The following is a 13,018-nucleotide window of genomic DNA, read 5'->3' as shown; positions in this document are numbered from 1 at the left end:
AAACTTCACAGTTTAGGTGCACTGAAATGCAACACCTTTTCATTATGGGATTGTGGGAGGGTAGCTGTAGTTTTTGACTTTGGGGAAGAGCAGGGGATTAAAATGGATCTCTGCTGTACATCTGCTACCTTCACGTGCAAGCCACTCTCTCCCAAGGAAAAAGGCTAGCAGCAGGTGGAGAGGGAGGCCAGCTGTGGATTGGTTGTGAGGAGATGAGAGACAGGTCCACCTGGTGGGTGCTTTAAGGTGTGCACAATCTGTGTGCCCTGGCCTCGCTAGGGAGAAGGGGAGGGGAGAAGGTTTGCAAGCCTCCTGCCACTTGAAGGGAGCAGGAAAAGAGGAAGACCCAACATGAGATAGCTTGACTGCATAAAGGAAGCCACAACCCTCAGTTTGCAAGATCTAAGCAAGACTGTTAACGATTACAAATAAATTCATAGGGTTGCTGTAAGTTAAATGTGACTTGACAGCACTTAACATACACATATGAACTGCATTCTGTACAAGCAAGTGTGAATTATATCAGATACCACTGGCCAAAATGGACAAATTTGAATATACAGGGATGGAATGAGCCTAGCATAATAAGGAACTGAATTTAAAATAATAAGGAACTGAATTTGACACACAAATGTGATTAGCAAATTTATTTGAACAATACATAGTCCTGTAAAACCAATATGCTTTACCTGTTTTAGATTCAAAACAGCTAACTGTACAAGCAGTATCCAATAGGATTCAAAAATGTTTACTGAAATAAATGGCAGCACCATTTATTTATTCATCAATAAGACCATAGAAAGGACAGCTAAAAATAATTAGTAATGCAGTTGGAAAGATGTGCTTAGCAACACAGAACCAAATTAAGAATTCAATTTGCATCCCAAGAGAATTATGTCCTACTGAAGTCAGTGGGACTGCGACATAAATAACTTGTATGTTTAGGATATTGCTTTTTTTCTTTGCACTTGTAAGTTTTAGGTCCATTCTAAACAGAGTTACACCCTTCTATATCTATCTATCTATCTATCTATCTATCTATCTATCTATCTATCTATCTATCTATCTATCTATCTATCTATCTATCTATCTATCTATCTATCTATCTATCTATCTATCTATCTATCTATCTATCTATCATCTATCTATCTATCTATCTATCTATCTATCTATCTATCTATCTATCATCTATTATACTTGTATACTGCCCTCCCCCGGAGGGCTCTATGTCTGCTGAATTCTATAAATTAAGAAGGGTGTAAACTCTGCTTAGGATGACACTGCTTATAATTTTCATTGCTTGTACATCATTGAACATGTATAATTTAGCTGGATTCTTTAGTTTCCATTTCTGAAGTCTCTGTGACATCATGTTAAAAAGTGGTATTGTTTTGATCCTGATGCTATCAATGTATCTGCTCTAGTAGTATAATCGTTTATTGCAATTTCTGCATTGCCTCCATTATAGCTTCACAATTACCAATGACACAAGTGCCATTCTGATGTGACCCAATCACAGAAACCTGTGTTGCAATGTAGGGCACAGCACAGTGTAGGGCACAGCTATATGATCACCACTTTCCATTAGAGTCTACAGTATCTCCTTTTTATAGCATGTAGCTTGTGTGAAGTGGCTGCTCTGTGCACAATTATAGTGTTCGCTTACTACAACAAATTAACTTTTGTTGTGTGCAAAAACATCTGACTGCATGGAAAGCAGCATTCATCTGAGGCAGAAAATGTATGCTTAAAATGCACTGGGAAATTTGAAAGCAAGCCTATGTAATATTTCTCTCATATATATGATTGATTGATTGATTGATTGATTGATTGTAATTTTTCCTCATACACCTACGTAGTATGACTCTTCTTTTGGTTGTGTATCTGTATGTGTCAACCACTGCACACCAAACTTTGCACTATGCACCAATGGAAAGCAGCCTCCAGGTTCACATGCAATAGACTTGAGTCATATTTATCACTTTATGCAACCCTGTAAAGAGGTTTATACCATTTAATTTCCCTACATGATTTCATCAGTTTGCTGCTACATACAATACAGTGGAAAACCTTTGAGCTAGCTTGGAATTTAATTTTGCAAAATACGAGATTGTTCAAGTTAATTATTTTCTGTTTATTATGTATATGATTTAGAATTTCTTTGTCATATAAATATATGAAATTCCAGTTGTTTGAAAACAATATTGTATAATGAAATTATTATATAGCATGGCTGGTTAATCATTTTTTGTAAGAGCAGTCCTGGCTTCTGCAATATCATACTTATAAGAGATTGTATTGTCAAAGGCTTTCACGGCCAGAATCACTGGGGTGCTGGGTGGTTTCCAGGCTGTATGGCCGTGTCCTAGCAGCATTATCTCCTGACGTTTCGCCTGCATCTGTGGCTGGCATCTTCAGAGGATCTGAAGAGATTTATAAGAGATTTCTAAATGCATATGTATGTATTTGAAATGTGTAGTACAGGGGTAGGGAACCTGCGGCTCGAGAGCCGCATGCGGCTCTTCTGCCCTTGCACTGCGGCTCCATGAGCCGAGCCGCCAGCCCCATCCTTGCCCGCCCTGCAAGCAGCAGGTCAAGTGCACCAATTGCCCGCGGCCAGCTGGGCTGCGCCGCGGGCTTCCCCTCTCGCCCACCCCGTTCAAGCGAGGGGGGGTGCTTTCCTGGCGGTTGGCGGCAGGCTGGCGGTCGCGGTGCTTCCCAGCCCACCCGCCTTCAAGGGAAGTGCTTTCCCCGGCCCGGCGGCAAAGGTGGCAAACCGCCCGGCTTCATCCTCTGCCTCGCCCTGCGAAGGCCAGCAGAAGGGCGCACCAATTGCCCGGCTTCCCCTCTCGACCACCCCGTTCGAGTGGGGCAGGTGCTTTCCCTGCGGCCAGCAAGGCCGAGCTGCTGGCTTCATCCTTGCCCGCCCTGCAGGTAGCAGGGTGGGCGCACCAATTGCCCAGCTTCCCCTGGTAGCAGGTAGCAGGGCGGACGCATCCATGCGCTTCTCAGAATGAGCGGATCAAAAGGTTAAAAAACCCAATATATACAGTGTTATCTTTATTTTAAATGTCAAAAATTATTTGTGGCTCCAAGTGTTTTCTTTTCCTGTGGAAAACGGGTCCAAATGGCTCTTTGAGTGTTAAAGGTTCCCTACCCCTGGTGTAGTATTTCATGGTTTCTAAGTTAAAGGCATGGAGAATATTCTCTAGTTTTTCTAGTTTTTCCAAACTCAATAAGGATAATTCATAATGATTGCTCTACTTCATCAGAAAAAAACTCATAAGACTGTTGACAGAAATGACTCTCTGATGTGTTACTGTCCTTTTGGGGGGCGTGGTTTAAGATTATTTTATTCTGGCCCACTGGAATTTTTTCAAACTTTAAAATTAATATGAGAAAATGATTATTAGAAAATTATAGGATTATAGTTAATTGAATTTACTGCAAAACATTTTAATTCTTCAGTCTTTTTTGAGATGCTGGTTTATCAAAGTCTACATGTACAAATGCAACTGATTCTTGTTTCATACATATTTGAATATTACATTTTCAGTAATAAGCATGAATATTATTAAAAGAGATATTATATTTGTATCACTAGTGCAGCTTTTCTGTTCCTAGATTTTTCTACTAGTAAACTCATGCTTCTGAAATCCCTCCTTTCCTCAAACTTCACCCTTCCAAGTCTCCATCCCTCAAATGTCCAGGAATTTCCCAACCTGGAGTCGGCAACCCTATTTCCTTCCTACCCACTTGTCAACCCATCTTTATCAGAGTGTCTTAAGTCACTACCTTCAGTCACTACACTGGAAAACCAATCTTTCTTCACAGTGGGGACCAAAGCAGCTTATATTAGTGTCCTCTCCTTTTCATCCACACAGCAACCCTGTGAAGTCAGTTAGGTTCTCCCAGAATTATAACTGAACTCCAGAGATCTATCCCTCTGGAGAAAATGGCTGCTTTGAAGGATAGGGTGTTAATTTAGATAATCTGAAAGAAGGAGGAAGAGGAGGAGGAGGAGGAGGAGGAGAAGGAGAAGGAGAAAGGAGAATTCATTGTACTGGAGCTGAAAAATGTTGTCAAACAAAAAAGCTGGACTTTTAAAGCTTTTTCCGGATTCTAATGATTTTCCACAGGCTTCCACAAAGGCAAAGGCACCCACAGAAGCCTATAGGAAATCTTTGCCCTCTCCCGGTCTTTGTAGGGGGGAGCTGTTTTTTTAAGGCAGAGGCACCGAACCAAAGTCTAAGAAAGAATGTACTAAGAATGTACAGTCGGGAAATGAATGCTTAGAGGATAAGAAGAACCTCCCCGTGGATGCAGCTGTAGATTAAATTCACCACCACAGAAATAAGTCTCCTTCTATTATGAAATTAGTTGTCAGTGAAAATTAATGTTTCTTTTTGAGTTATAAATAAATGTCTTCTGTGCCAACTGCTCTGCTACTATTTTTTTCCTAAAGGTTGGCCAGTGCTACGTAGTTTCCTGGATAAGATGGATGTATTTTCTTCCATGCAGGAAGGCTAAAAGTAAGATTCTGTCTCTATGCTTGTATTAGTGTATGATTTTTCTTGTGGATTATAGCCAGGGATATGTTTCTGTATGTCTTTAACCAGTCCATTCTGAAGGGCATCATCTCTTTCTGTCTTCTCTGCATCATCTTTGTGGAGATCTTTTGATGACTTCTCCTAAGAAATAATATATGAAAAAGAAAGGGCTAATGTATATTGATGCTTGTCACGGAGCAAACTTTGAAATAATGTCTCTCATGTCTCTTCTCCTTTCTATACCTGCTTGACCCTTCAGGTCAAACCACTCTTATTCTTACAACAGTACTTCGTTACAGAAGTGACTCACATCATTGTGTGTAAATGCAGCTTGATTTTATTGCATTAAATACTTAGGGAACCATCTATTTATTCATTCACCACACTGGAGGATCCCACTCTCAGTCAAGGTTCATTAAATTGCTGGTACCACATTTTTAAAATAAAAAAAACTAGTGATTTTTGCTAAATACAAGCACAACAATGTGAATGAGGTGAAAAATCTAGACAACTATTGTAATGCCAACATAGAACAACAAAAACACAAAGAACAGAATAAAACAACCACTTCAGAGACAATCCTCTATTCCAATGAACAATACTTACTATTATCTAATTATCTAATATTATCTAATTGGTCAGTTCTCTTGCTGTGCTGTGAAGCCACCAGAGTGGGTGAAAACAGACATCCAAAAGCCTTCCCGTACATCACAGCCAGTCATGGCTAAAACTGACTTGCCTGTCCTGCATGCATATGGAGCTGGCCACTTTATGGCTGAGCAGGAATTTATGGGACCTTTTCTGATAGGTTAGGTCCTGGAGAAGGGTTTTTTTCACTAGTTCCCCACGGCTAAGTAAAGGTTTCTTTTCAAGGAAATAGGTCTGTTTTGTTTAGTTGGGCTATAACTAAGGGCAGACAACTTAGGTGAGTCAATCTAAGCAGATTGGCAAACAACCTAAGGCCTTTATGAGAGGAGCTAACCAAATCCAACCCTGTGAGATGACCAAGGGTTTGTTGAGGAAACTCTCTAGATGTTGCATATCATTATCTGAAACAAGACTCTGAATAATGTAATGGAATGATGTTGATGAACAGCATCTCACATCACACCTTTTCTGTAAACAAGGACAAGTGAGGTATGGTGCCACTCCAAACTTTGACCAACAGTGGTTTTGCCCAAATATTGATGAATTCATTGGGTAGCCTCTTAAGGAACTAAAAAACTCAACATGTTAATGAAAACTAAAATTACTAAATCGCATTTCATTGTAAATAACAAATCTATTCAATACACACATTGGTATCCTGTATCTTAATTTATGTGGTATATTATCAGTGTTTTCTAGTATCATTTACCACATACAAAAATGCTTCCCATTACTGGCCATATTAGAAGCCTGGGGGAAATGCAGCACAAGAAGCTGATTCAGAAAGTCAGACTGAAGAGTGTGAGACAAGAAAGGTCTGTCTGAGTCTAACTCATACTTCTTTTCACACAGAGAAGAAAAAATGAATTCTGAGAACTCATTTAGAACAAGACATCCGCATGTGGTGGAGATGCTAAAAACAATTTCCTGGGAGTTATCCCCTGAATAACATGGCACTTATTTTCTGAGTAGGCCAGGTTAGGGTTGTTACTGTGGAGAATGGGTAAATCATAGTCAAAGCTCTTATTTTGATTAAGCATGAACCATGCTAAAAATCTTTTTCCTCTTTTGTAATACATGGTTATCTTCAGTATTCTTGACACAATTCCTTTCAGTATCTCAGATGCCTTGAAAAATTGCTTGTTATTTTTATTACTATAAGTAGGATTCATGAATGGATCCTTATGTTTATGGTTACAAAGATCAAAGTTGGTGGTCTCAGAATATGATGAACATTATGCATTGTTATTTTGATAGACATACTCTATGTGTTCTGGGGACTGTTCATAAATTTTGTATTAGCCAAATTCAACAGTAAGGTGCCACTGTGAACATGTTCTGAAGGTGATGGTTGCTGCAGAAAAGAAGAGTTACTGCCAGTGCAGTCACCATTTAGAATTAGTAGCCTACTGCTTTCACATACATCCTGAATCCAATCACATACCTCCCATGAACACATAACACTACCTTATACCATTGGTCCTCATTGTCTGGATGATGCTCTTCAGGGTGTCAAATAGGGGTCTTTCACATTATCTACTTCCTTTTATGTCACCTAGTCTGTCATTTATCAGAGATGTCAGGAATTGAACCTGGGAGCTTCTTCATACAAATCAGCTCTTCTACCACAGAATCACAACCCACCCACCCCCCGCCCCTCGATGCTACTTATGGAAAAGTAATGTGTTAAGATAATCTTACATGAAGTGCTTTTTTATCATGATCCACTCCACACCAGCACAACGTTTTACATTTCTGAGACCAAAAGCAAAATATATTGCAGACTGGCTGAATTAAAAGGGCCTTAATATCTTCTCCTTTATTGGACCCTAGGTAAATAAGATAAGAGTCAATGGTGAACTTCTAGCCTAGTAAATCACGTATGTACAAGAATAACATATCTATTAGTAATTTTAATGTAACATCAGATTTAATAAACCTAGCAAGAGGACCACAGTTTCTTGGAAGGCACAGTCTATATGTCCCAAAGGTCCTTAGTTCCAATCCTACAAGACAGAACCCATAAGGAACTTCATCACAGGTGATTACTCAGCAATAACTTGCATTTTTTCAGATGAGTCACTGATGCAAAGTTATTTGTAGTCCATCACAGATGTAGAAAGAAGCACAATTAAATCTCAGACATGTGTAACTTCTAGGAGATCTGCCATGGAGTTCTTCTCTCCCAGGACGTTTCCGCACGGGCATTAAATGGCGGCCTGGAGACGGTAAAAACGCCGTCTCCAGGCCGCCATTCGCACGGGGGGCGCAGCTGCAATGCAGCCGCGCCGCCCTCACGCCGCCCACCCGGCCTGAAGCCGGCGTTTCCCCAGAGCGCTTCCCAGCGCTCTTTTTGGGAAAACGCCCCGTGAAGCCGCTGCCGAGCGAACGGCAGCAGCTTCACGGCGCCTCCCCCACCCGGCACTTACCTTGTCCCCGGGTCGGCCGGGCGCCGACGTTCCGTGGCGCCGGCTGCCCGGCTGTTCCCAGGACCGTCCCAGCGTCATCAGGTCGGCGTCGGAAACGCCGACCCAGCCGTTTCCGCCTTCGTGCGGAAACGGCCCCAGTGAAGACCTTTTCTAGCTTATGGTCATTATGCTTTCTTCCATGCTTTTCAGGACAGTCCTTATGTAGAGTTACTCTAGTCTAAACTCACTGCAATAAATGAGCTCATACTGGAGTAACTCTCCTTGGGATTGTACTGCTAGTCTTAAATTGGGGTGGTGGTGACCTGGGTGCTCTACCCCAGAGTTGATACTCTTGTCTCACTTCACTTCAGTGCCTTCTTTACCTCATGGAATAGGAAACTGTGCCAAAGAGATGCCTGTTCAATTAATCATCCTGCTTCTCTTATACTTTTTTATAGCAGATGATCTACTTTTTTATAAAAAATGTTGTTTTAAGTGCTCAGGACCACAAACAGAACAAACCTGTTATAGAACTTATCAGAAGCCCTGTTATAATGCATCCAAGACATCCAACAGCACTGTAGTAAAGGTATGACAAAGAATACCAGGAATCTGCCAATTGAGGCCTAGAATGACAAAACAATGGGGCAAAAAGTCAATAATTCCTTATTTTGTGTGTGTGTGTGTGTGTGTGTGTGTGTGTGTGTGTGTGTGTGTGTGTGTGTGTGTGTGTGTGTGTGTGTGTGTGTGTGTGTGTGTGTGTGTGTAACATATTCAAAGAATTGTTGGTTCATACACCAAGTCTAATACCCCCAAACTGAATCTTTGTTTTTGATGTGGCATGGTACATTGAACAGCATCTCATCAAAGATGAGGCAAACCATAAGAGAATAACTGAATAATAACTGAAAATAGTCATGCTAAAATGCCATACCTGATACCCTTGTAAAGTAGTGGGAAAAATAATGGTACCTGAAAGGCGGTAGTGTAGGAGTTGCTGTAGCTACCACCCCTGTATTATTGATAGCACACTCAGTTGTTGAGAGATACAATGGAAGGGCCTTTGATGATGGAGCAGGGTAAACAAAAGCCCCAATGCCAACCCAAAATGCCAAAATTATTCCAGTAAGGAGACCTGCAAGAGCACCCTGAAATCAAAAGAAACTTTAAAAATTAAAAGTGTATGCATTTGAAAAAGGCTGAGATTGATAAGTACAAAAGAATGCTGAGTTTAACACATACACACCTGCTTATGCAGCTAAGGGCAGCTTGCAATTCTAAGTACACCTCCCATCCCCATAAGATTGGATCCACTATCAAAAAGAATCTGACTCTAGTAGACCAGGAGAATAATCAGAAGGTAGCACATAGACACATATGGGAAGAAATGGCCCTTCAGATATGTTGATCATAGGCACTGAAGGGCTTTCATAACATTCCAGCATCTACAATAATCTTCAACCATTACACATCCATTATTTATTTAAAGCAGTCTGAGCTTTTTCAAACTGTTTTGTGGGAAAAGCCTGGACAGAAACTGACTCCTCCATCAAGTACTCCTTCTCTTTCGCTAAGGTTTTTGAGCCTCCATTTCAATTTAATCTTATCTATTCCATTAGCAGCAACAACAAAATTGTTCTTTCTTACTGGGATCTAAAGGGCCTGGAAACTTACAATATCCCAGGAATCATTGCTTTGTTATGGAATAATGGAAGTCTCTGGTGTATCTCTTGATTCTTGCCTATTATTATTATTATTATTATTATTATTATTATTATTATTATTATTATTATTATTATTATTATTATTATTATTATTATTATTATTATATTCAATTTTTATTCAATAATTATTTTATTCAATAATTATTCAATTTAATAACCCGCCCACCCCCAAGGGCTCTGGGCAGTGTACAAACCAGTGCATAACTACAATACAGAATAAATAAAACAAAATATACACACAATATTAAAACATTAAAAAACACAGCAGCATTAACACAACCATTATTGGTCGACCACAATTTGTTGACAGCGCCTGATCCCAAGGCCAGGAGGGAGGGGCAGCAATGCCAAATAAGATCTTACATTGGTAGTGCCAGAGATGGCACAACAGAGGGCACAGGGGCATCAGAGGGGGCAGGCCTGTCATGGAGCTACCAGGGGCGGGGGTGCACCACGCACCGGGTGCACGGCTATGGGTCACGTGGGGGCGGAAAATTCCCCCTGACCCTTTCCCCCCACGGCGCTTCCCCCCACAGCGCTTCCCCCACACATTTACTTTAGCAACCCAAGCAGGCTGGAGAACAGGGAACTTTTCCCAGGGTCTCCTGGGAAATGTAGTTCCCACACAGGCAGGCCTGTTCTCCAGCCTGCTCAGTTTGCCAAAGTAAGTGTGTGGGAGGGTATTGCGTGGGGAAGCAGGTGTAACCCCCCCCCCCCGTGGCACCCCCACACTTACTCTAGCAAACCAAGCAGGCTGGAGAACAGGCCTGCCTGTCGCCTTCCAGACTGCAAAGGACCTGGTGGGAGACCCTGGGAAATGTAGTTCCCACCAGAACAAGCAGGCCTGTTCTCCAGCCTACTCAGTTTGCTAAAGTAAGTGTGGGGGGGGCGCCATGGGGGGAAGCCAGAGTGTGTGCTGGGCACACTCTGGCCCAGCTATGCCTCTGGGGCAGGCAGTCTGCGGCCAGCCTCCCCAAAGGCCCAGTGGAACAATTCGGTTTTACAGGCCCTGCGGAACTCACCAAGGTCCCACAGGGCCCAAACAGCTGATGGCAAGGTGTTCCACCAGGCTGGGGGCAGCTGCAACATAGAGGGTTGAGGGACTGTCAGTAAGTTAGCCTCTGCCGACTGCAGAGTCCTACCTGGGACATATGGGGTGAGATGGTCACGAAGGTATGAGGTGTTAATAGAAGGTAAGTTAGGGGACCTTGGAAAGGGCAACGGGGCTTAGTTTAATTTTATACTATGAAAAAAAGGTTAAATTACTTTAGTTTGAGTCTTGTGGCTTGGTGGGAAGATAACTTTCCATCATCATTTCCTCCCAAAACACCACAAGTTTTGAAATTTCTTATCTTTACTCCACAATGCTAGATGCTGTTGGGGAAATGGTATAGTAATATACAATGCAATGGGAGTGACACATAAGTATTTTAAATTTGTAGGCTGCGTTGGACAGAAGGATTGCTCACTTCTAGGATGCATTATCAGAAATATTCTTATAGCACCTGCAATGTGCCCTATCTCTTAATCATACAAAATCCCCATCAGGATACTGGGAAGGTTGACCAATGGTGTGTTAACTGAGATTATGGGTTGGATCCAGTGAGACATGAACAGAATGAATTCATGAAAATAATCTCTCTTTCTGTCTTCTCTCTGCATCCTTGCATTTGCCCCAACATTTCTGCTGAGGGTTAGAGGACCCTTGAATTGACTGGGTTGTAGTGCTGGAGAATAAAATCTGAAGCAAAATTGATAAAAAATTAACTACATTCATTGCTATACACACACCTCCATGAATGGAACAAAAGTTTGCACAACAGTATGTGCATGGGGATATTCTGTGGATTCATTTTTCTTGCAGCAGACCCCTGTGGTGCATACCAATATGCTCCTCAGGTATGCGAGCCTTCAGAAACTGTTTCAGGGTATACTTACGCTGCATAGAGAACCTGAGAGAAATGTGGGCTACAAACGTATTCTATTTATTTGATCCAACTCTGTGTGTAAGGGAGCAATTAAAAGATGGTCTGTTTATCATATAGTACAGAACAATCTAATGCAATAGATGGGTTGCTGTGTTTTGTAAAGATTATAATAATTAGTATCATAAATGAACTGTTACACAGATGTGACAGCTATTGTCTTCCATTTTTGGAGTCTAGGTTTGGATCCTGACATTCCATGCAAGCCCTATCAGTGATTCCAGAGACTGAGAAGTATAAAGAAACTTTGTTTTGGCTGCAGCACAAGATAGACTCCAACCAACTGCATTTCTAATCAGAGTCTAATGCATTTCTTATCAGAATGCCTAATGTTCCTGAAGTAACCTTGAATTCTCGGAGGGCTGCAACTCTCTACTGAGTTACAGCCTGAAATTCAGGAAATAATTCACACTTCAGGCTACTCTGTGCTGATGTGTGGAAGGTTTGTCATTCAAATAACTACACTAAACAAACCAGCTGGAATTGAAACTTGGCTGCAGCCTGCTTTATTAAACCACAATCTAAGAAGCTGGGCAAGCATGAAGGGGGGCATATCCATCATGCCAGGCAGCAAGCCTGCTGACCCTGGCACTGTCCCCCATCCCATGTTGGGGGATTGGGACAAGAAATTACTAGATGCCACCTGGGTGCAGGCCCATATGTGACACCTTTTCCTGCCGGGGTAGTGGGCTCCCATGCATTGCCTCCGCAGCTTGCCCAGCTTCCTACATTATGGTTTAATAAAACAGACTGCAACCAAGTTTCAATTCCAGCTGGTGTGTTTAGTGTAGTTATTTGAGTTTCTCCCCCATCTTCCCAACTGCAATGGCAGCCCTGGCTAAGTCCGGGCCTGCGATTTCCCATTGACAAGCAATGGATACAACAGCCCTTCAAGTCAGATGGCTTCAAAGATCGAGTAAGGGCTCCAACTACTCAGCAAATACCACAGGATATTGGACTCAGAGGCATGTCTACTTAAAATGGCACCTGGAGAAAACCCAGGTGCCTCACCCCTACCCATCTGCACCCCTCCATCTTCTGGGTACAAGGTGTAGTTGAAGGCCAGCAAGCCAGGCTCAACTTGTGGAGATTGAGAACAGGGCACAGGCTGGCCCCACTCACAATCTCCACATGGAGATGGAGGGCAGGGTGAGCCTTGCTCAGCAGCTATCAACTGCATCCCAGTCCTGAACTCTTTGGGGAGTTCTGGACCAGGGCACAGTTGGGGAGGCACAAATGTACCCCAAAGAAGTGGTGCCTGGGGCTCAAGACTCCCCACCGCCCTGCCACCCTCCTAGATATTCCAGTGATTGCTTTTCAGATTGGCTGACTCAATAAACAAACTAATCAGAGAAAGGAAAATTCCATCTAACTACTATTCAGCAAACCCTTTTATATAAAGGGTATAAAAGCAAAAATTAATATAAAACAAACACAGCATTTTTATATATCCTAAGTGCTATTACATTATTACTAACCTTCCAGTTGGTGCAAGGAAAAACAACTCCCAGTGTAAATAATCCCAACATTGGTCCCCCACACATTCCATGAATGCTAAGTGAGGCCTATTAAAATGAAATAAACGAGATGCTTTAGATAACGAATCATTATCTTCCAGTGTCTCCACTGCCTCTTCTTAATGGCTCTTTCAGTTTCTTATCTCACAGAACACAACACTCCTATTTCTACTTTGCATATCACTT

At 42.0% G+C, this 13,018-nt stretch overlaps 1 protein-coding gene across 2 annotated transcripts in view; it reads right to left on the bottom strand.

Annotated features, from left to right (window-relative positions):
- Nucleotides 1–3,059: 3,059 nt before the first annotated feature.
- SLC5A12 (solute carrier family 5 member 12) overlaps nucleotides 3,060–13,018 on the bottom strand; it is a 49,545-nt gene continuing 39,586 nt past the window's right edge. For both annotated transcript variants that reach the window (XM_048486773.1, XM_048486775.1), the window contains 5 exons: nucleotides 12,794–12,880; nucleotides 8,579–8,754; nucleotides 8,129–8,232; nucleotides 6,900–7,027; nucleotides 3,060–4,691 (listed from right to left, as the gene is read on the bottom strand). In XM_048486773.1, the coding sequence (XP_048342730.1) occupies nucleotides 4,527–4,691; nucleotides 6,900–7,027; nucleotides 8,129–8,232; nucleotides 8,579–8,754; nucleotides 12,794–12,880 (660 nt within the window). In that variant the 3' untranslated portion in view covers nucleotides 3,060–4,526. The remainder of the gene's footprint in view (nucleotides 4,692–6,899; nucleotides 7,028–8,128; nucleotides 8,233–8,578; nucleotides 8,755–12,793; nucleotides 12,881–13,018) is intronic.

Source organism: Sphaerodactylus townsendi, linkage group LG02 (assembly GCF_021028975.2).
Source record: "Sphaerodactylus townsendi isolate TG3544 linkage group LG02, MPM_Stown_v2.3, whole genome shotgun sequence".
In the NCBI taxonomy this organism is placed as follows: Eukaryota; Metazoa; Chordata; class Lepidosauria; order Squamata; family Sphaerodactylidae; genus Sphaerodactylus; species Sphaerodactylus townsendi.
Note: the sequence above shows the minus strand (reverse complement) of the source record. Positions and strands in the feature narration are given on the sequence as shown.